Genomic DNA, 24455 nt, shown 5'->3' with positions numbered 1-24455 from the left:
CTCCTCTAGCTTCAATATACACATAGACAACCTTAACCATCTGAAAACCTACTTTTAGAATATTCCCTAGTGGTTCCATGTAAGTCCTCTGCCAGATTCACATACCCATAAATTGTACTTCATAAGCCCATACTGTTCTTAAAAAAGAAATAGAAAAAAAATGTATCAATATAACTTTAAAATAAGACACAAACCTTCATGAAAATATAGTCATCAAATTTATTTTCACTGGGATGCCATTTTTTGAAGAATTCCTAAGACTAATGTTCCCTGACATGCATTAATAGCTTACGTTACTATAAATACTGCTGCTTGGAAGCAGCACAACTGTTTTAGAGTTTTAAGACTACAGACTTTCATTACTCAAACCTTATTCAGTAAATGTAAAAATCAGAAGGTTCTGAACAGCTGGTTAGGAAGGTAGCCAAGATGCAGGAAAGATGTCTGCGCCTCCTTTTCAAGGGCAGCCAACTCTTGAACAGTAGGTGCCAAAATATCCACATGGCCTTTATAGCTTCCACCTGCATCACACACAAATAACAGAGTAATGTAAATGACATGCTTGAAATAACTTGTCAGCAATACTTTGGCTCAATTATATCACTTTAAACATTGCTTGTAGCAATAAAATGTACTACTGGGCAAGTTATCTCCAGAACTTTGACTTTAAAAAATGTTAAATCAATTATTTCAATATAAATAAATAATTAGGCCTCACTAACAGCTGTCCCAATACCCCTACCCACCCTTGGCTTGGAAACAACTAGTTAGGCCTCAGTCTTAAAATTTTTCAGGAACAAGCTAACAAAAGGGCATCCCAGGCAGAGGAAATAATATGCTGAATTACCACCTGAAGTAAGTCAAAGGCTTCTAATTCCTTGTTCAAAATCACCTATTATGCTCTTGTTTCCTAATAATTCCACAAAATGTTCAACTACTCTTATTAACACTTCAAGAGAAAGAGCTAAGCTGAAGTCTTTCATTCACATAAAGATGACACAATTAAAAAATGCTACAAGGCAGGTATGGACAAAGTACTATGAGGGTAACAAGGGAACGATTAACATGTTAAAGATATACTCTTAACCTAATGAAATGAAATTACTGCCTTCCCAAACTGAAGTTCAAAACAGGTACATTTACATTTAAAATAGTATTTAAAATAATTCAAAGCTTACCACCAGCAGCCCTTTTTTGACCGTAGGTAACTTTCCCATCAAATTCATCCACTGGTACCTTTATATCCGGCTCAACCTGAGAAATGGTACAGTTCAGGTGTTCTTCTATCTCAGATAGTAACTAAGTAAGGGAGAGAAAATTTCCAGATATAATTTTTGAAGATAAATGCTGTCTATTTTACCATTTTAATACATTATTTGTGAGCCTGACTCCAAGTCTTACTTGCATCTCGTTGTACCATATGGTACAGCCTCCATCTTCCTTGAGTCTTGTGTTATAACATCCTTTTCCACGGCTGCTACATACGTGGTACCAAACCTAAATTTAAAAAGGAAAAAATATTAACAGCCATGGAGATAAAGACATACTAAATATCTTATTCTAAATTTGTTTTTAAGTATTTTCTGTCCTCAAGGCACTAGAAAAATAGATTATAGGTATGATATATCATCCAATGGCTACTACTATTCAGTAGCTCATTAAATAAATAGGTCTTCTGAAAAAGTTCTTTTTGAGAATAATCCAAAAGTTTTCCTAAAATGGGTGTCAGATATCAAAAGGAATTCTCAAAGTAGGATGAAAAAGTAAATATTGAAGCATACTATGTCAAGATTAACATAAAAAATAAAGTTCAAAAGAAAAATAAGTTCAAATGTTTTATATAAGAGAATAATAAAGCAAATAACGCAAAACGTACAACTAGTAAATTTTTGCAGTGAGTATATGGGAGCTCCTTATGAATACAACTTTTCTATAAATTAGTAATTATATCAAAATAAATCTGCCCTCACCATGAAAAGTCTTCCATGGCACCAAGTCAGAAGATGTTTAAATAGTTTTTGGTGGAAATGACTACAATAAAGCTAGTAGGAAAAATTATGTTTTGCATTTTTCCTTTCTAAATTTCACCCTATTATTTGTCCATTCAATGAATACAGAAAAAAATGCCATTAAAAAGTTCATTTGTATTCCACATGCAGCTGAATTAAATTTAAATGGGAAAATCAAACTGTTTTTATTTCCAACATCTGAAATCATAACACACACAATGAATATAATAGAGCCCTACAAAGATTACCTTTTCTTTTTCTGTTGCCACCAGGGAAATTGCCAGACCCATCCTGAAAGATGTTAAAAGCATTCTATTAGACTTTATTCCTAAAGCGTACAAGCTTAAAAATGGGGGAGGAAAAAATTACAGAAGTACCTTTCAGCTCTTCCTACTCTGCCAATTCGATGTACGTAGTTTTGCTTTTCATCGGGCAGAGTGACATTTATAACTGTAAATAAAAACAATTATTAACAACTGCCATTAGTTTCTAAATTTTTCAAACATATTAGAAGGCTTTACTTTAGATTCCATAACAATCACACTGCAGGCATAAAAAGTTGCTTTTTACCATAAGGAACACCATGGATATCAATTCCTCTAGCAGCTACATCTGTGCAAATCAAGAATCTTACATCTCCTTTCTAAAGGGAACAGAGAAGAGAGAAAGGAGTTTGTTAGCACATATACTAAACAATAAAAATAAATGCTATCCTTCCACTAAATGAGACCTCTAAAAACTCAAGTGTTACTATCGGATTAGAGGTCCACATACTCCTAATTTACTGGACCAAGTCTTGAAGTTGTATGTCATGATCTGCTGAAACATGACATTTAAGGTGATTAAATCAGAGATTGGGTTCATTTTGCTTTTCTTTTTCTACTCAAAGATATTAAACCATTGCTAAAACTTGGCTCAATCTTTAGAAATATCTTCAGAAATTGAAGAGAAAGATAAAACAGAACACAACGTTCAGACATAAGCATTATCTTACTCTTACATTCAAATAAACCCAGAATACTAGATATTTTACCTGGAGGCTACACTTTTTGTAACAGACAAAATTCTCAAGGGGAGGAAAATGAGGGTAGGCCCCTGGTGCTCACCAAAAAATACAAATTAGCCTTTCGATGTCATTTGTGCCTCAAGGCACAGCAAAATTAGAGATCTGGGGGGTGGAAAAAGGGTATACTGACTTATGGTCCGGAAAAATGCCTAAGGTCGAGAAGGGTAGCACACATTCAAACGAGGCCATGCGATGTGTTTTCACGTCTGCATCGATTACGCCCAGCATGGAAACATAAGTCAAAGTTCTTCAACCCAATACTTCCGATCTTTTTTCTTAGAAAATGACACTTGTACTATACACTGGGGTCTATTAAATTAATGAGACTGCTTGGATGTAGAGAGGTTACTGACCTTTAGTTCTAAATGGCTCAAGCCCCACCCACCTACACCAAGAGCTGTATGACCCGTTCACGTGCTGCAAGCACATAATCGGAAAGGTCTGCCCCAAATAGTATCAAAATAACTTTAATTCTACATAACCATGTTCTGATACCTGTCTTAATTAATCTACAAATTAAGTTACTTATGGCTATTGCTGGAGACTATTTTTAAGGCTTAAAGACATGGCTTAGCTATCCAATGATACTTCTCCTAAAAATAGCTACCTGAAATAATTTAACTAAAATTTCTAAAATTGAAAATTCTTGTTATAGTAGTGTTGTGCTGATAGAGAATGTGTAATTTACCATTTGAGTGTCAACAATCACTAATCCCTGTCATGATGATGATGCATTGGTTAGGGTAGAAACATTTTGAAATTTCTAGGACAATAACTGCTTTAATAATATTAACCAGAACTACTTAAAACTAGATATAATGCCCCTCTTAAGTATTAAGGAAACAATCAACTATATATATCAGTACCTTAAATCTTTCCAAGTTTTGCTTTCTCTCATGAGGTTTTCTGTCACCATGAAGACAAACACATGAGAACTGGTGTCCTTTTTTATCAGGTCCTAGTGAAAAGCATATTAAGCATTTAACCTTGGAAAATCTTCTGCCTAAGACTATGTAAAAAAAACCAATAAAATTCAGACTACAATAGTGTCACACAATTCCATAAAAATCTATGCCCCAACTTGCTATAAACTATGGTTAACACAATTTCTGTCACAAATGAAGTACCATTAAAATGAACTCTATGGAGCGTTAAAGTCATCCTGCTTTTAAGGGCATCTTAAGTTACCCTTCGCAATCTGTAGGAGGAGTGGATCAAGCAGTGTGCCAACTAAAACGCCTATGTGTATACCAGGAACCTCACTATCCTCCATAAAGCTAAGACTCAAAAAGTAGGGAAAAGAGATCATTCTTGGAGGAACCAAAATTAAGCTTCATCAAGTTAATGTGCTTCCTAAAAGGCCATGCCCACAAGCCTGCTCTCTTCTCAAGGTGTTTTAAGCAACATAGTTATCTAGTTTCATGGCCACAGAAGATTCAAAGCAGCAAACTGTAAACATGGAGAGGTGCTATTTTAGAGGCAGGTGCAGTGGTAGCCAACCCCCCAAAAGAAAACTCTTCAAATAGACACAGTAACAAAAAGAGTAACCACTGGGAGGTAACAAAATAACAATTATGCCACTTAACTGTTCTCCAAGGTAAATTAAGTTCAGTAAGTATACTTGAAAATTCAAGGAAACAATACATTTTGAAAGACATCTATTCAAAATGAGTAACACAAAAATCAACTTTGCAGAGTGAAATAACAGCTAACCAGAACTTCTAGAGGCATACACCTGAGATTTTATTGCATCCTGAATTCAAGTGGTTTAGGGAAGTATCAAATACACACTGCAACTCTCTGGTTAGGGTATGTGTGAAGGGGACACGGATGCTTTAATCCCTTCTTTTAAACCCCTATAATCTCATATATATTGTGTTTCAGTGTTAGTAATGGTGTGGTAAACTTGTTTTCTAGGCAGAAGTAACATCCACATCCAGAATATTTAGGGAAGGAGGATCAAAGTAACTAAGGGATATTACTACTTAATCAACAGTACTCCTTACTACATAATCAACTCCTCCATTCAAAACATTGATAGGAAGAAAATAAGTATTACAAAACAGTCACTATAACAACCAAGCAAGTCTGTTTGCCAGGACTTGAAAAAAAAAAAAAAAGTGTTACTTAAGTGCTCACTATAATGAACAGTGTAATGTGTTCTTTATATGACTATTAGTTCAAATATTCTATATCCTTCTTGAGTTTTCTATCTCCTTGATGTACATCAGTTATAACAAGATGTGTTAATCTTTCCTCAGTACAATGGGATTTGTATGTTACCTTGTATATCTGCCAATTTTTACTTTTTACATTTTTCCAACATTTATATTTTCAAACATGTAGTGACATTGAAATAATTTCAACGATGAACAGTTGTATACCCACCACCTACATTCAACAATTAACATTTTACTATACTTGCTTTAACCACATATCTAACTATACCTGTATCCATCCATCAATTCATCTTTATATTTTTGTACATTTCAATGTAAATTGCAGACATCAGTACACAGTTCAGCATGCATATAATTAACTAGAATTCAATATTTGTTTAGTTTTTTCTTTTGAGGTAAAAGTTGTATTCAAGAAAATCTACAAATCTTAAGTAGATTTGCTGAGGAAGTCCCATTAGGATACAGAACATCATTATCACACCAAAGAATACCCTCATATCCTTTCCCAGCCTATCCCTGCTGCCACCCTTATGGGGACTACTACTGTTCTGATATTTTTGCTACCATAGATTAGTTGTGACTTTAAAAAAAAGTCATATAAATAGATTCATACAGTATATATTCTTGTGTAAAAATTCTTCAATTTGGCATAAAGTTTCTGAGATTCATCTATGGTTGCTGTGTCTACTCAGCAAGGAAAAGTCTGTTCCTTTTCACTGCTGAGTAGTATTCCACTGTATTTCACACTTTGTTTATCCATTCCCCTACTGATGGACACTTAGTGTGTTTTCAGTTTTAGAATATTATAAATAAAGCTGCTATGGCCATTCTAGCACCTTTTTGTCAATATGTGTTTTCATTTATCCTGGGTAAACATCTAGGAGTTTAATTGCTAGGCCATAAGACAACATTTTTAGTTTTATAAAAGACTGCAAGACCCTTTGCTAAAGTGCTCATACCATTTTATATTCTCATCAACAATCTACTCTCACCAACTGTATGCAGTTGCTCCATAGCCAAAATTCGGTGTTGTATTTTTAGTTTAGAATGTACAATGGTATTATACTGTCATTTTATTTTGCATTTCCATAACAACTGATTGAGAATTTTTCTATGTTGGTTTATGATATAATTTGGTTGGGTCTCCACCCAAATCCCATCTTGAATTGTAGTTCCCATAACCCCCACATGTGGGAGGTAATGGAATGGTGGGAGATAATGGAATCATGAGAGTGGTTACCCTCATGCTGTCCTCATGATAGTGACTGAGTTCTCATGACATCTGATGGTCTTATAAGGGGCTTTTCCTACTTTGCTCAGCACTTTTCCTTCCTGCTGCCATGTGAAGAAGGACATGTTTGCTTCCCCAGCTCTGCAGAACTGTGAGTCAATTAAACCTCTTTCCTTTACAAATTACCCAGTCTCAGGCAGTTCTTCATAGCAGCATAAGAACACACTAATACAGTTTACACACTCGAAGTTATAAGAAGCATAAAATCTGAACCCTTACAGTTTCATTATAGCTTGGATATTTTATTACATAGTGACTCTTTATTTCTAGTAATATTTGTCTTAAAGTCTACTGCATCTCTTAATAATATAGCTAAACCGGCTTTCTTTTGGTTAATATTTTAGCTGACACATGCACAATATTTTTTCATTCCTTTTCCTTTCCATCTTTCCATGTCCTCAGATTTTGAGTATGCTCCATGTAAACAGCATATTGCTAGATTTCATCCAGTCCAACAATCCATGCCTTGTAAGAGAAGACTTTGTCCACTGATACTTACAGTGTTTACTCATACATTCAGATTTTTCCAACATTGATCTTATTCTATAATTTCTAACCATAATTTTTCTCATTTTATTCCCCTTCCTTTCTTGCTCTTGCTTAGATTAGGATTTTTTCCTTATTCGCTTTTCCCCATCTACTGGTTTAAAAGACATACATTCTATTATTTCAGTGATCACATTTTAAACTTTAAGACTAATAAATAACTTTATCCTTCTTCCAAATGATATAAAACCCTTACAATGCTGTGATTCAAGTTCACTGTAATGAAAATGTACCTATGTGGAAAATTCTCTCTTGTTTTTTCTAGGGCTTATCATATGGAAAAGTACTGAATAAGCATAGATACTTAAAATATGCCATCACTGCTTTAAATTCTGTACATGTATTCTAGATTGCATCAACATGAGATTAATAATCTATCACAAGAGGAAATAAACATAATTTATTTCAAGTGAGAAAAAATTACCTCCTCCTTGTTGCATAAAGTACTGCTCCAAGTTATCACAGTCAATTTTGGTTCTACAGAAGATAATTGCTTGATCCATCTTATGTTCCTTGATTGCCCGGACAGCATACTCCCCCTTCAGGATTTTAATAGCTTCAGACCACATCTCTTGAATACCATAACAACAACAAAAACCAACAGAATTTCAATCTGAATTTGTCATGAATACACATAATTATAGTCATAGACTGACTGCTTAATTTTCCTAAAAAAGAATACCTGTTTTAATAAAAGTATTATATATAGACAAGGACAAGAAGATAGAGTAAAACAGTGAGTTAATCCATTCATTCATTTGTTTTTGTTTCTGTTAATATTTTCTGTGCTACTTTATGTAGTATACAAACATCTATAACCATACCTCTTATGAGGGAGCATACTCATACATATGTACAAATTAACAGAAATACTCACAGCAACACTGTTCTCATCCCTCAGGAAGAACAAGTCATACTCTGCCTTGCATGAACTTCCCTAAATGCTCAATAAATGCTTTATACAATTATTTTAACTCCTTTTAAAAATAATGTACTTTCTAAATCAATCTAAATACCAGAAAGTTCATATTTCACTCTATGCAGTAAAAACCTCAACACAAAAATCTAGTAAAAAATCGTCACCATCCTCCAACTCTATTTTTCAGTGTGAAGCTGTGCTACAATTGTTATTCCTCAACCACTGAATGTTAAGACATTAATTCTGTGACCCAAAGTATTTCTAAGGTCTCTCTGATCATCTCTAATTGTGGTCTAAACTAAGCAAAACTTTTGCAAGAAAAATATAAGAAGGAATAAAAACTGGAATTTTATAAAATGCATTCTCAAACAGTGGGATGACAGATTTTCAAATACTGTCTCTGTTCTTCTCCAACAATAAGGATAACTAAGTATGTGTCTAGTTAATTTAGAGCTACACATAAACCTGAGTTCAAATCTTTCATCAAGATTTCAGATAATTCACCTTTTTGATGTTGAAAACCTGCCCGTGAATTCAACCATGAAGCAAACAGAGTCTGACTCTCACCAATGAATGATCCACCTGAAACATCTGATGTCAGACATGCAGCCTAATGGGTTTAAGATTCATTCTTCCAAGTTTTCTAAGCACCATCCTTGTATCATGATGTACCTTCCTATACTTTCAAAACACTATTTAACCTGAAACAACGTCTCTCAGCTCTGCACAGAAGAATCTTCATTGAGGCAGAATTTAATGTTAGGCTTTTTAAAACTTGATAAATATTTAATGGTACAGATGTGCAGTTTAAGAAGATGAAAAAGTTCTGGAGATGGATAGTGGTGGTGATTGTACAACAATACAAATGTACTTGATGCCAATGAACTGTACACTAATAGTTAAAATGCAAAGTTTTATGTTATGTATATTCTACCACACACAAAAAAGCCAACAAACAACTATTTCAAAATCATTTCAGTATCTTTTGCAAAGCTCTAAAGAAATTTTTCTTTGTTATGCAATATCCCTGATATGAGAAACTTACATGATTATTTCTTCTTGAATTCAGGGTCAGTATAAAATAATCTCTCTAGAAAAACTTGCTGGTTTCCTATGATCAATGAGATTTAGATAATCAAAAATATTTGTGGCTGGATGCAGTGGCTCATGCCTGTAATCACAGCACTTTGGGAGGCCAAGGCGGGTGGATCATTTGAGGTCAGGAGTTCAAGACCAGCCTGGCCAACATGGTGAAACCTCGTCTCTACTAAAAATACAATTAGCCAGGTGGTAGTGGCGCGTGCCTGTAATCCCAGCTACTCGGGAAGCTGAGGCAGGAGAACTGCTTAAGCCTGGGAGGCAGAGGTTGCGGTGAGCTGAGATCGCACCACTGTACTCTAGTCTGGGCGACAGAGTGAGACCCTCTCTTTAAAAAAAAAAAAAAAAAAAAATGTGATTTAGATGCCAGCAGACTAACATCTAAATTCAATGATTAAGGCCAGGCACAGTGGCTCATACCTGTAATCCCAGCACTTTGGGAAATCGAGGTGGGAGGATCACCTGAGGTCAGGAGTTCAAGACCAGCCTGGCCAACATGGTGAAACCCCAGCTCTACTAAAAATGCAAAAAAATTAGCCAGGCATGGTGGCAAGAGATCCCAGCTACTTGGAGACTGAGGCACAAGAACTACTTGAACCCAGGTGGTGGAGGTTGCCTTGAGCTGAGGTCGTGCCATTACACTACAGCCTGGGTGACAAGAGCAAGACTGTCTCAAAAAATTAAAAAACAAAAAATAAATAAATTCAATGATTCATAGTCCTCTAAGTTGACTAGTATCAGCTTTTTCCCCATTTCTTTTTTATCATTTTTATTGTCTTTATTTCCAAATTTCCTGTTCTAATTTTGCAGGTCACCTCACATCCTTCATGAGAATAGGTAAGGTATAAATTTCATTTTCAAAATCTTTCAACAAGTTTGACTCTTTTAACTCACCTGGACTATTAGCACCAGGTCTTGTGTTATCTTTTGCATGTACATCGTCAGTCTATCAAAAACAAGGAATAAAAACAGGATAGAGGAGTGGTTAAATAATGATTCAGAATAGATGCCATTTTTTAAAAGGGAGAACACTGCATTTCAGATATATGTCTTTATAACATAATCTGTAGGCAAAATCATTCTTCAGATTTGGAAAAACCCTTCATTAACTATAGGTCTAAGGCCACTTTTAAAGGTAATAATAATAATGAAAATGTGGTTTCTAAAATATCATGTATTTATAATAAACATAACCTTACTATATAAAGGCAAATCTAATCACAGTGAAGAAAGTGACAAGATGACCACATGAAATTGGTTTTTAGAAAAAAGTACATCAAGAGGACACCTATGAGGGCTCCTACTAAAATACTACTAAAAAATGGAAATCACTGTATCTGAAATTAGGTATATATATGTTATTTACTTATAAAAATTATATCAAGGAAGCTGATCACAAAAGTAATATTATGAAGAGAGAAAAAGAAAAGATGGAGTCCATCACTTATTCAGTGCTTTTTAAAAGTCTAAGGGTCTACAATGTATTGGACTTTTCTTTGATACAATAACTGACTGCCTTAAGCATCACTAAGAGCCCAAGGCTAAACTAGTTTATAAATTGTTTTATTCTACATAAATGTTAATATTATAAATCACTTACTCTAATGTGGTTCTTTCCAAGCCTTTCCCAGAGTCTGTCAGTTTTGGGATTTACTGGGACAACAACATGGTGTACAGTATCTGGAACAGAGTCTTCTCCTTTTAAGTCAACCCAGGTAGGAAAATGCATTATCTTCTCCGACAGTTTCTTTACATCGAAAGAATGCAAAGTGGCAGAGCAAACAATCACCTAAGAAGAGGAAACCCCAAATTGAGATGAACTTTTATAATAATTATTAAATCACACAAACACTGATATGAAGCTAGCCTGGACTCCAAAGATAAGTTCAACACTTTACTCTATGCAGCGACAACTAGAGGTATGACTTTGGGCAGGTTGATCTCTCTGAGGTTCAGTCCCTTCACTGTCACATAGAAATCATGCCATCTCTTCCTCAAGTTCCTACAAAAACTAAGTAAAATGAGACGTTTTTGTAAACCAAAAATCCTACATTACTATCAGTCCCCTACTCTCAAAAGCTTGTCCCTCTTAAACGCTTCCTAAGAAAGAAGGATATAACTAAGAGAAGATAACAATTTTTCAATAGCTGAAGTTATTTTTCCTTCGAACAGGAAGCAGTACTAATGATCTGGAATACAAACCCTAAATGTTCTATAGCACAAAATAAGAATTTGTACTTACAGTTTTCTGCAACACCCAACAAATTTCCTCAAATTTCCTTCTATTTCTAAAAGCAGCTTTTAAGAATGTTACCTTTGAGTATACTATTTCATCCAGTAACAAAAAGAAAACATTTTACATAGTAATAAACTTCACGAGAGGGCACCGAACAAAAACGCTTTGACGCTGCTCATAAGTATTAATGATGGCAGTGGCAGGTCGTCAGGAGTGGCTGCTGCCATCATGTTGACTGCAGTGGGGCGCCACGAGCAGTGGCAGCAAGAGCGGCTGTGGAAGCCACAATGGTGGTGGTGGGTCCCCTGTGCCCCGCATCCCCAAGGCAGCTGACTGGGCCACCCCAACCTTCGCGAAGCTGGGCAGGACTCACTCCCAGGCCCAGAGTCTCCACCACTCTGGACCCGGGCCCCGTGTTGCCGCTCTTGCCTGCCACCACTGCGGGGAGGGCACAGAGAGAAGGAGGACAGTCCCCAGAGTCCACCCCTGGGGGGGCCCTGGAGCCCGTTGCCCTGGGAGTCACCTCAATGCGGCTGGGCCGAGTCGCCTGCCAGAGGGGGAGCAGCGAGGTTGGGCACAGAGGGGCAGACAGAGAGGGGCCCTGAGATGGAGCTGGGCCCAGGGTGGTGGTGGGAGCCAGGAGCATGCAGGAGCCCCACCATCCCAGGCATGGCTGCAGCCGCCCAAGCTGTGGCTGCGGACCCAGGCATCTCTGCATTCGGGGGCCCCTAAAAGGCCTTCCCTTGTCCCAATAGGTTCAGAGATGTCTGCTCCCGCTGCCTGGCCTCTCCCTGCTGTCAACACCCACTCTGATCACAGAACAAAGTTAAGGCCGAGCTTGGGCGCTGTCACAACCCAGCTGGGTGTGCACACTTGAGGCAGCACTGATACACCAACCCACTGCCACCCTGGCCGCCTCCAGCCTTTGAGTAACAGCGAACATGGGAGCATGGCCAAGGCAGGCTGAGGACGGTCCGGTGCTGGCCTACAGATGCACCTTGGCATGAACAGCCTGGGCACCATGAACAGCGGCAGGAGGCAGACAGGCTCCTGGGCGGAAGGGGGCTAGTCCCCGGTGAAGCCCCACCTTCAAACTGGGGAAGTCTTGAAGCCTAGGGGTCAGGCCACCAGTCCCACAGAGAGCCGGTGCCCATGCCAATGCCTGGAGCTACCCACCCTGCCACAGCCAGTGTACCTGGCTGTGCGCAGTGGCCAGACCCCACGTTCGCTCATACACCCCTCGCCACTCTGTGCCTGGCTCACCCTTGGGAGGGATGGGGTCCAGGCTGGTAGTGAGAGCTGAGCACAGCCTGCCAGGCCAAGTGGGCAGAACTGACCAAACTCAGCCTAAGGCACCACTGGCCGCAGAGGTTTCCAGCCAGAAAATCAACACCCCCTAGGATCCCGTAACGTTAATACATAACAATTGTTTACATGTCTTTTAAGATGCATTGATAATTTTATACCTGAAGTCTTTTTCCATCAGAGGTAACCTGAGGAATCTGATTGTGCATCCTATTTATAAAATCAGAATAACCTTGAGTAAGAAGCCCATCCTGCATGAGAAGCAAAGAATAAATTAAATTTTTAATCAGTATAGAAAATAAGTTTTAATCAGTATCAAAAATATTTTTTTCTAAATCAAACAAAATATAAGGAAACTAATTCATATATATACATAGTCCTATATTTTCAAAACTATTTTGTTGGATATTTAAAGATAAATTATAAATTCAATTTTAAGTTCCTTGTGACTAAAATATGAAGAAGTGACAACAAATAATCCAAAACCATAATCTAATAATCTAGAATGAAAATGCCAGTCAACAGCTTCTAACATATACCCTTCAACAGACTTTTCATATAAAAAATTAAAAACCCTCAGTGCTGAGGAACTAGTTAAACCCAACTTGAAAATGATTTGGAAGTATGTCTAAGAGCCTCAAACACATTTATGTCCTTCCAAATGGTCTACATTTTGTATCTCTGACACAAGGAACAAATTTATAGTATGTAGAAAATGTATGTACAAACAAAGCTGGTTATTTGGAGTAAAAATCATACCTACCTACATACCTAGTAATAAGAGTAATTAAATATATCATGAAGTAGCCATATGATAGACCACTAGACAGCATTTATAAAGTATTTACAAACAATTACAGGAAATACTCATGATATTGCATAAAATTTTTAAAAATTTTCCCAGATTCCTCATATCTTGATTTCAACTACACGAAATAATATATAAATAAAAAAAGTATATGAAAATATACCAAACTGATAACAATGATTAGGTAGTAGGATCATGACTGAATTATATTTCTTCTTCATTTTATATATTTTATCTCAAAAAATGTAAGTAAACTTTTAAAAAAGTATGCTCATCTTTCAACATACAGCTTCATCCAGGACCAGGAATCTAACTTGAGATAAGTTCAGCTTTCCAGTTGACACCAAGTCATCTAGTCTTCCCGGAGTACCTACAACTATATCTACCTGAAAAATAGCAAAACAACTACTTAATGAAAACTAAAGAAACAGTATAATTACCTTAAAATAGCAACCAACAACTGTCTACTTTTAAATAAAAACATGCATATGTCAACTCTAAATTTATTAAAAAAAAAAAAAGGAGTTACAGATAATGGCATATGTTAAACTGATATTTGGTTTGAAATTAATGTGAAGATTTTGGTATTTTGACCAAAATTGATTTTGACATCCTTAACTGATATACATTCTAATGTATAAAATTTATATTTCCCAAGCAAAAATCAGATGAATTTACTGGAACTCAATGGAACCTAGAACTCAAGTCCTAGTTCCACCATTACTCTGCTCTGTGACCTTAATTTACTTAATCTCCTCTAGTACCAATCTTCCCATTTTTGAATTGGGGAAATACCTTCTCCTTTTCAACATGGTTGTGATAATTAAGAGATAAGATGCGTAAGGCACCAGATGCAGAGGGTCCCAGGTGCTCAATAAATTTGGTTATAGTTAACAGTAATGGTGATCAGACTGTCCAGGAAAACAGTAATAGTTACTATTTGTCAAGTGCTTATAATGAACCGGCACTCTGTAAAATGTTTTACAAGTACACGTTTTATTTCATGTTACCACTGAGGTAAATACTACTATAATTATTCCTATTCAATGAGAAAACGGAAGTTTAGAACACTAAATAAAAATTTTCAAACATACATAGAAGAGAACAGTGAGCCTCGGTGCGAGTACACAAACAGTTAACATTTTGCATTCACCCACACATATCTTGTAGTCAAGTCCATAGGTATGGCGATTAGACACATAGGTTTCAGAGTAAAGTTCTGAGTTATACGATCTTAGGCAAGTTACTTAATATGTGATACAAGTCCTCTTCAAAAATGGGGACGAGTACCATCTCAGAGGATTATTGTAAGTACTGAGTAAGAACATGTTATGGTTTTAGTACAGTGCCTGACCCATTTCTAGAAAGCAGTCAATAAAGATGAAGTGTTGTTTTTTTTTTGAGATGGAGTGTCACTCTGATGCCCAGGTTGGAGTGCAGTGGCGTGATCTCCACCTCCTGGGTTCACACCATTCCCCTGCCTCAGCCTCCCAAGTAGCTGGGACTACAGGCGCGCGCCACCATGCCCGGCTAATTTTTTTGTATTTTTAGTAGAGACGGGGTTTCACCATGTTAGCCAGCATGGTCTCGATCCCCTGACCTCGTGATCCGCCCAGCTTGGCCTCCCAAAGTGCTGGGATTACAGGCGTGAGCCACTGCGCCTGGCAAGATAAGGTATTTTTAAAGTGTGTATACGGGCCGGCGCAGTGGCTCATGCCTGTAATCCTAGCACTTTGGGAGGCTGAGGCAGGCAGATTGCCTGAGCTCAGGAGTTTGAGACCAAGCTGGGCAAAATGGTGAAACCCCGTCTCTACTAAAACACACACACACAAAAACTAGCCAGGCCTGGCAGCCTGTGCCTGTAGTCCCAGCTACTCAGGAGGCTGAGGCAGGAGAATTGCTTGAACCCAGGAGGCAGACGTTGCAGTGAGCTGAGATCACACCACTGCTCTCCAGCCTGGGTGACAGAACAAGACTCCATCTCCAAAAATAAATAAATAAATAAAAATAAACAAAGTGTGTATATGATGTATTCATGTGAGCACAAATAAGGTATTACATAAGATCATTCAGTAAATTAGGCAATTCAAAACCTCTACTCTTTAATTGACAGGCATTAAAAAACAACACTTCCATTCTTTTTTACCTGTTTTCTCCACCCTGTACTAAAAATATTGGTTTCTATTAGCAAAGTTATTCCTCTAGTTCCATTACTTCAATATCTCACTCCTCAAATAAACAGAACATTGTGCTGAATGAACTTTTAACTTGATCCAATAGGAGACACTTACTATCCCATGAAAAATAAAGCAGACATTTCTGAAGCTATTGTTTCATCTGCACTGATAATTACAAGCAAGTTCAACCTAGAAAATATTGTCTGAAAATGTGAAGATAAAATCTGTCCAATGTATTAAGAATCTACTATGTGCCAAGCACTGAGACAGGTGCTGTCCACAGCAGTGAACAAAATACCATCTGGTTCTATGACATCAGTTTAGTACAGTATTCTAACCATGTGAGTTTCCTCCTTCCTAATTTCAGCAGGTAAAGTAGGCATGAAAACAGACAAGGCCTCTCAGGGTTTTGTTTTGTTTTAAGTCAGTTAGATCAGAAAAGCCTGTGAGACATCTTCATTTATATCATTTTTATGATAGCACTACCTACCTTTATCAGGCCTCAATGGCACATCTTGCATAATATTGCAAGTCTAAAAGATTAGAAAACTAAAATGCTTCCACTCTCTCACTGCCAAGCTGACTTCTGCCCCAGCGTAATACCCCACACAGGGCTAAGGCTGAACCAGAGCATGGTGGAAGATAATCGAAGCAGAGAATGTAAGATAGAGAGAAGAACAGAAAAAGATCATATTAGATCCGCTAAGAAGTAGAGTAGAATTGAATTCTGTGAAGAATGCTCTGGAATAACACTACCTTTCCAATTGCTTCAAGTTAGTACCAAATTTTAAGACATCCTGATGAAAGCAGATTTAATTCCCTAAAAACTCTATAAGCTTTAGGAAAATAGGAATTGAGAAACATATTATCTTATGGGAAAAATGGGTTTGAGGAAGCAAGACTGGGAATAAACTTATTAAATCTCTTACAACCACTAAAATAAAATAAAACACACTAAATGTTTCAGCTTAACTTCTGTTGCTTTAAAAAAACTGCTTTAAAGTTCATATGGAACCAAAAAAGAGCCCGCATCTCCAAGACAATCCTAAGTCAAAAGAACAAAGCTGGAGGCATCACGCTACCTGACTTCAAACTATACTACAAGGCTACAGTAACCAAAACAGCATGGTACTGGTACCAAAACAGAGATATAGACCAATGGAACAGAACAGAGTCCTCAGAAATAATACCACACATCTACAGCCATCTGATCTTTGACAAACCTGAGAGAAACAAGAAATGGGGAAAGGATTCCCTATTTAATAAATGGTGCTGGGAAAACTGGCTAGCCATAAGTAGAAAGCTGAAACTGGATCCTTTCCTTACTCCTTATACGAAAATTAATTCAAGATGGATTAGAGACTTAAATGTTAGACCTAATACCATAAAAATCCTAGAGGAAAACCTAGGTAGTACCATTCAGGACATAGGCATGGGCAAAGACTTCATGTCTAAAACACCAAAAGCAACGGCAGCAAAAGCCAAAATTGACAAATGGGATCTCATCAAACTAAAGAGCTTCTGCACAGCAAAAGAAACTACCATCAGAGTGAGCAGGCAACCTACAGAATGGGAGAAAATTTTTGCAATCTACTCATCTGACAAAGGGCTAATATCCAGAACCTACAAAGAACTCAAACAAATTTACAAGAAAAAAACAAACAACCCCATCCAAAAGTGGGCAAACGATATGAACAGACATTTCTCAAAAGAAGACATTCATACAGCCAACAGACACATGAAAAAATGCTCATCATCACTGGCCATCAGAGAAATGCAAATCAAAACCACAATGAGATACCATCTCACACCAGTTAGAATGGCGATCATTAAAAAGTCAGGAAACAACAGGTGCTGGAGAGGATGTGGAGAAATAGGAACACTTTTACACTGTTGGTGGGATTGTAAACGAGTTCAACCATTATGGAAAACAGTATGGCGATTCCTCAAGGATCTAGAACTAGATGTACCATATGACCCAGCCATCCCATTACTGGGTATATACCCAAAGGATTATAAATTATGCTGCTATAAGGACACATGCACACGTATGTTTATTGCAGCACTATTCACAATAGCAAAGACTTGGAATCAACCCAAATGTCCATCAGTGACAGATTGGATTAAGAAAATGTGGCACATATACACCATGGAATACTATGCAGCCATAAAAAAGGATGAGTTTGTGTCCTTTGTAGGGACATGGATGCAGCTGGAAACCATCATTCTTAGCAAACTATCACAAGAACAGAAAACCAAACACTGCATGTTCTCACTCGTAGGTGGGAACTGAACAATGAGATCACTTGGACTCGGGAAGGGGAACATCACACACCGGGGCCTATCATGGGGAGGGGGGAGGGGGGAGGGTTTGCATTGGGAGTTATACCTGATGTAAATGACGAGTTGATGGGTGCAGCACACCAACATGGCACAAGTATACATATGTAGCAAACCTGCACGTTGTGCACATGTACCCTACAACTTGAAGTTTAATAATAATAAATAAATTAAAAAAAAAAAAAAATCACAAAGTAAATAACTTACAAAGAAAAGAATATTTCTCACATTTCTGGAGGCTTGGCAAGTTCAAGAGCATAGTGTCAGCAGCAACTAGTGAGGGTCATCCCATGGCAGAAGGGAGCAAGAAAGAAACAGGCCCAAACTTCTGCAATAACTAACCCACTCCTACAGCAAAGGCATTAACCCATTCATGAGGACAAAGCCCGCACGGTCTAATCATCTCTTAAAGGCCCCCACCTTCCAATACTATTACATTGGCAATTAAATTTCAACATGAGTTTTGGTGGGGACATTAAAACCATAGCACTAAATAAAAACGTATCAAAGCAGTATTACTCAGAATAGTATTAACAAGTATGGTAATATGATTCCTTGCTCTTAATACGGCATACCAGGTCAAATGTAAAGTCCACATGGCACAGAATGTAGATTGACAAGAGCACCAGTGGAATTGGAGAAAGGACATAATTGCTTGTCATGACTCAATATTGGATGGTTTAGCTTAAATGATTAAATATTTAGGAAAGGAAATAAAAGAGAAATTTATAAGCTGTAAGTTATTTCACATACGAAAAATATTTCATGAAGTCCTACCTTCACAGAATTGATAAACGGTTAAAAATTTCCCAAACTTCAGTCGGGCACGGTGGTTCACTCCTGTAATCCCAGCACTTTGGGAGGCCAGGGCAGGCGGATCACCTGAGGTCAGGAGTTCAAGACCAGCCTGGCCAACATGGTGAAACCCTATCTCTACTAAAACTACAAAAAAATTAGCCAGTGTGGTGGCGGATGCCTGTAATCCCAGCTACACAGGAGGCTGAGGCAGGAGAATTGCTTGAACCCAAGAGGCAGAGATTGCAGTGAGCCAAGAACGTGCCATGGCACTCCAGCCTGGGTGACAAGAGTGAAACTCCTTCTCAAAAAAAAAAAAAAAAAAAAAAAAAAATCCTACACTTCTTCTCCAATAGTGGAGATCACTGGAGATTACATCCTCTTAGCTTTGTCCTTCATAATGGCATGCCTGAGCACAGCCTTTGCGACTTCCCCTTACACATAACTGAACTCATCTCTCTCCTCACTGGAACTACTACCGACTGTCTTATCATTATTCATCCTTCCCAAGGGCCACTGCAGGAACTTCTATCGTTATCTGCAATCTATTTTACCTCTTCTTTTGTTCTTAACTCTAGTTTCTTCTTTTTCACTTATCTCCCCAAAAAGAATGACTCTTTACCCATGAAGGCCAGAAAGAAATTCTCAAACGTTCAGAGGGTAAACAACAAAAAATCATGTATGCTGGAATTTTGCCTGAGAGGTTTGGGAGAGACTACTGCTTTGTATACTTTTGGGAGAAGAAAAGGCACATTTGCAAGATGTCTTTGAACAAATATACTCTTCTGATCCTGCACTAATTTCAGCCTCACTTAAATATTCTTGAAACAAAATAGAGCTGTATTGCCAAAACAACAGCCCATGACATTATGTTTTAAAAATTAAAACTACAACTTACTCCATTTTCCAAAACAGAGAGCTGATCCCGGGCCGCAACACCTCCAATTATCAGAAGCTCCCTGAAATAAATATTAAGATGATAATGTAAGAAAAAAAAAAATTAAAGTCTGCTTTTCATTGTTTGATCTGCATCCATTTATTTTAGGTGGAAATTAAGGCTGAGAAAGGAACTGAGGAAAAAAGCCTACAATAAAACAAGTCTGGGGAAGGTGGGAAACAAAGCAGTTAAATCTCCATAGCTGTATCCATTGCTGAAGTGTGGTAAAGTCACGAAAGACAATGTGTGAGCTTGTAACATGGAAAAAATTAATCCTCATCTACATATTCTTCTATATTAGGATAATTCAAGGTCTTTTAAAACCTGGTTTCAATCTGCGTTTTCAGACATATATACTTGTATGTATATAAAATGCCCTGAAGGAAAATCAATTTAAAACGTAATACAAAAATCAATTTAAAACGTTGCCTCCAGAAAGGATAACTAGAAATTGGGGAATGGAGGGAAAGAAGACTCACTTTTCACAGTACCCTTTTGTGTTTGAATGTTTCTCATTTCAACAACTGGCCCACTGGCACTGGGACACATGGAAATGCACATGCAAAAGACTGAAGTTAAAACCCTTCCTCATGCCACACACAGAAATTAACTCTAAATGTATCACAGACCTAAATGTAGAACGTAAAATCATAAAACTCAGAAGACAACACAAAATAAAATTTTCATGACCTTGGGTTAGGCATAGTCTACCTTAATTACAACATCAAAACACCATGACAAAAGAGAAAAATAGATAAATTGGATTTCATCAAAATTAAGACTTCCAAAGGATAGTATCAGGAGAGTAAAGGCCAGATGCAGTAGCTCACACCTATAATCCAGCACTTTGGGAGGCTGAGACACAAGGATTGCTTGAGGCCAGGAGTTCGAGACCAGCCTGCACAACATAGCAAGACCATGTCTCCACAAAAACTAAAATTAGCCAAGCACTGTGGCACTTGCTTACAGTCCCAGCTAGTCTGGAGGCTGAGGTGGGAAGACTGTTTGAGCCTGAGAGTTTGAGGCTGCAGTGAGCTATGGGGCACCACCACACTCTAGCCTAGATGACACAGTGAGCCCTCATCTTAAAAATAAAACCAAAACCAAAAGAATCACCTGGAGGAGCTGCTTTTCTTAAAAAAACAAACAAATTAAAAAAAGATTCTAATTCCTATTCTCTGGAAACTCTGATTCAGTATATCCAGGGGAGGGAACCAATACATTTTATATTTTTAAATAAGGTCCTCAAGTTCCTAGGTTTGGACTATTGTACTAATACTTCTACTTTTATCCACATTTATAATCAAATATATTTATCCCCGTAAACTTGGCAGAAGTAAACACACATATATATGATAATTTATGCTCGTATGCAAAGCACTATAGGGTTGAGGAATATAAAAGAACCACTCCTGCTCTAAGGAATGTAAAACTGAGTTAGAAAGAGAAAAGTTTTGCATATTCAAAGCAAGAAACTTAAAGCAAATATAGCTTTAAAAAGGAATAAAAATTAAGAAAATTAAAAAGTAAGAAAAACGAACACATGATAGTATGTAAGGATCAGGGAAAGGCATGTACAGTCAGTGTATCAGAGGAGGGGCAGAGGGCTGGGCTGGGACAGTCAGCTTAGCTTCATTCAAAGATCACGACTTCAGCTGAGTTTTAAGAAGGAAAATGTGCATTTGTACCGAATACCAAACAAGTAGCCCGTGACTTTACCATCTTAACCAATAAATTGATTTTATTATTCATCTTCCCCTCTAACTTTTGTCTATAATCATGTTCATTTTTATACATAATAACAGCACAAAAATCAATTCACGCTAGCATTTTACATTCTTCCCAAATCCTTTTATAAAGAGGTCCCTGAGTGTCTTATACTAAGCAGACGCCCTGGTTACATGGTATGCTCAAGGCATTTATCGTATTTGTTTTGCTTCTCTCCTCTCCATACTATCCCCACACTTTCACGCTTCATTCTGTGAAAGGAAGATTAATTCTCAGTGTTGAAGCCCGCCCAGCCTAAAACGTCACATATAGAAGGTAGATGAACATTTGCTGAATGAGGAACATGCATCGATCCTCAAAACTAAATTAGAAATTATTTTACCTAGTATAATTTATTCCTAAGTTTGTTCAACCTGTAAATAAGATCAATATTAAAAAGACAGGCCTGCCTGGCACAGTGGCACATGCCTGTAGTCTCAGCTACTCAGGAGGCTGAGGTGAGAGACAGAATTCCTTGAGTCTAGGAGTTCAAGGCTACAGTGTAGGAAGATCGCACCATGAACAGCCATTCACTTCAGCCTGGGCAACATAGCGAGACTTCATCTCAAAAAAAAACTTAAAAAAAAAAAATGACAGGCTTTTGTGATGTCAAAATATTCAAAGCTTCTGAAATTTGATAGTGGTGACAGTTACACAACCTTGTGAATATACTAAAAACCAGTGAATTGTACACCTTTTTTTTTTTTTTTTTGAGGTGGAGTCTTGCTCTGTTGCCCAGGCTAGAGTGCAATGACGCAATCTTGGCTCACTGCAACCTCTGCCTCCCAGGTTCAAGCAATTCTCATGCCTCGGCCTCCTGAGTAGCTGGGATTACAGGCCTCTGCCACCAAGCCCAGCTACTTCTTGTATTTTTAGTAGAGACGGGGTTTCACTGTGTTGGCTGGGCTGGTCTTGAACTCCTGACCTCAGGTGATCCGCCTACCTTGGCCCCCACAAAGTATTGGGAATACAGGCATGAGTCACTGCAGCTGGCTGAATTGTAGACTTCAAATAATGAGTTTCATGGTGTATGAATGTTTCAAGTTTAAAAAGGAATTAAAGGCAAAATTAACAAAAATCAAGTGTCAAATTCACTAACAGAGTGTTTTCCTTATATGCTATAGCCTTCTTCAAAGTCAAAGGGATTGCTACTGAGCAAGGTCCTGAATTTGTCACTTAATCCTTCCAATGGTAGAAAGAGTCCCATAACTAGACAGTGACCAATCTGAATGCCCAAATGGAAGAAAGCCACCACCGTGATGCAGTCTAGAATAAACCTCACCAAGTTTACTAACATGCTAGAAATAGAGTGGCACTCTTTCTATACAGATTTAGGGCAAAAATAAATTGAACATTGAATGAAATCCTTTCTTCAAAAAACTGTTAGGGCCAGGTGCAGTGGCTCATGCCTGTAATCTCAGCACTCTGGGAGGCTGAAGCAGGAGGATCACTTGCACCCAGGAGTTTGAGACTAGCCTAAGCAACATAGTGAAACCCTGTCTCTACAAAGGCGGCATGTGCCTGCAGTCCCAACTACTCAGGTGGGAGGAGTGCTTGAACCCAGGAGGTCAAGGTTGCAGTGAGCCACAATCATATCACTACACTCCAGCCTGGGCGACAGACTGAGATCCCCATCTCAGAAAAAAAAAAAAAATTAGATTTTTAGTCCAATGCTGTTTAGTAACCATGACTCTTCATATAAGAGACATGGGGGAAAAGAACATATTTATCATTTAGCAAATAAACAGGAGTTTTATACAGAAATTATTAAATTATATTTACATACTCACACACGTGTATTACATATACACACTGAATTTCTACTTCATTTTTCTCTACCTTATTCTTCTTCCAAAAAACTTCAAACCAAAAGACAATAAGCATTTCAGCACAAAAGGAAGATTTACCTTAATTTAGGATTATCAATATATTTCTTAAACTGCTTGATGTTATTCAAAGTTTGTTCGGCTAACTCCCGGGAAGGTTCAACAATGAGAGCTTTCGGAGCATTGGGGAGAAACTTTGTTTGTGTCACCTGTGCATTACCTTAGGGAACAAAAAAGACGAGAACACATTCAAATCACGCTTTATAACAGTTACTTACAAAACATTAGGACAAATACTCTAATATCAACATTTTAAATAATAATTGTCAAAAAGTAGAGAAGACAGTCAAACAAAATAAAGCTCGGATTTCTAAAACAAACGAAGCCTACTTTAAATTGAAACTATTTGGGCCACTGGTCAGTCATGACACCTGTAATCCTAGCACTTTGGGCAGCCCGAGGTGGGACAATCACTTAAGCCCAGGTATTCAAGGCTGCAGCAAGCTATGATGGTGACACAGCACTCTACACTCTAGCCTGGGTGACACAGTGAGATTCCCTCTCTTAAAACAACAAAAATCTACTTGAAATAATTCTAATTGATTGATATGTCTAAAAAAAAAATGACTCACTTGTGACAAAGTAAACAGGTTATGAAATGTACTTTAAATAATTGAAATATATTAAATATACAATGGATAAGAGTATAAGTTTTGAAGTCAGACTGCTTAGATTTGAATTCAGTTCTACCACTTATTTGCTCTGTGACCTTGGGCAAGTCACTTAAAGTCCCTATTCTTTAGGTTCTTTGCCTGTAAAATGGGAAAACTACTACCTTATACAGTTGTATAGATATTAGTTGTGAAGACTAAACCATGTAAAGCACTTAGCGTGGTGCCCTGGCACTGAATAAGCACACATTCTATAAATATTAGATATCATTACCATTATGATTGGGATCCCAAAATGCCTACACTGAAACCAAATACTTAAGAGTTTATGAATTAGGTTTTAAAAATGAATTTTACTGATGTGTTAAAAAAAGATATGTGACCAAACCAGCAAGGAAAGTATATGTAACTCACTATGAGAAGCCTTACTTACTGGAGTGATCACCAATTATTTTCACTATTCCAGAAATCCTTACCCTTGCAG

At 37.5% G+C, this 24455-nt stretch overlaps 1 protein-coding gene across 1 annotated transcript in view; it reads right to left on the bottom strand.

Moving 5' to 3' along the window:
• Positions 1-205: 205 nt before the first annotated feature.
• Positions 206-24455, bottom strand: part of DDX1 (DEAD-box helicase 1) — a 38993-nt gene continuing 14743 nt past the window's right edge. The window contains exons 13-26 of the mRNA XM_007971427.3: positions 23382-23520; positions 19669-19729; positions 13746-13844; positions 12812-12901; positions 10710-10898; positions 10004-10055; positions 7517-7663; positions 3942-4033; positions 2580-2652; positions 2387-2459; positions 2258-2300; positions 1402-1497; positions 1179-1299; positions 206-521 (exon numbers count right to left, since the gene is read on the bottom strand). Of these exons, the coding sequence (XP_007969618.1) occupies positions 391-521; positions 1179-1299; positions 1402-1497; positions 2258-2300; positions 2387-2459; positions 2580-2652; positions 3942-4033; positions 7517-7663; positions 10004-10055; positions 10710-10898; positions 12812-12901; positions 13746-13844; positions 19669-19729; positions 23382-23520 (1406 nt within the window). The 3' untranslated portion in view covers positions 206-390. The remainder of the gene's footprint in view (positions 522-1178; positions 1300-1401; positions 1498-2257; positions 2301-2386; positions 2460-2579; positions 2653-3941; positions 4034-7516; positions 7664-10003; positions 10056-10709; positions 10899-12811; positions 12902-13745; positions 13845-19668; positions 19730-23381; positions 23521-24455) is intronic.

The sequence above is a fragment of the Chlorocebus sabaeus genome, chromosome 14 (genome assembly GCF_047675955.1).
Source record: "Chlorocebus sabaeus isolate Y175 chromosome 14, mChlSab1.0.hap1, whole genome shotgun sequence".
Classification (NCBI taxonomy): Eukaryota; Metazoa; Chordata; class Mammalia; order Primates; family Cercopithecidae; genus Chlorocebus; species Chlorocebus sabaeus.
This window is presented reverse-complemented; position numbering and strand designations above follow the sequence as displayed.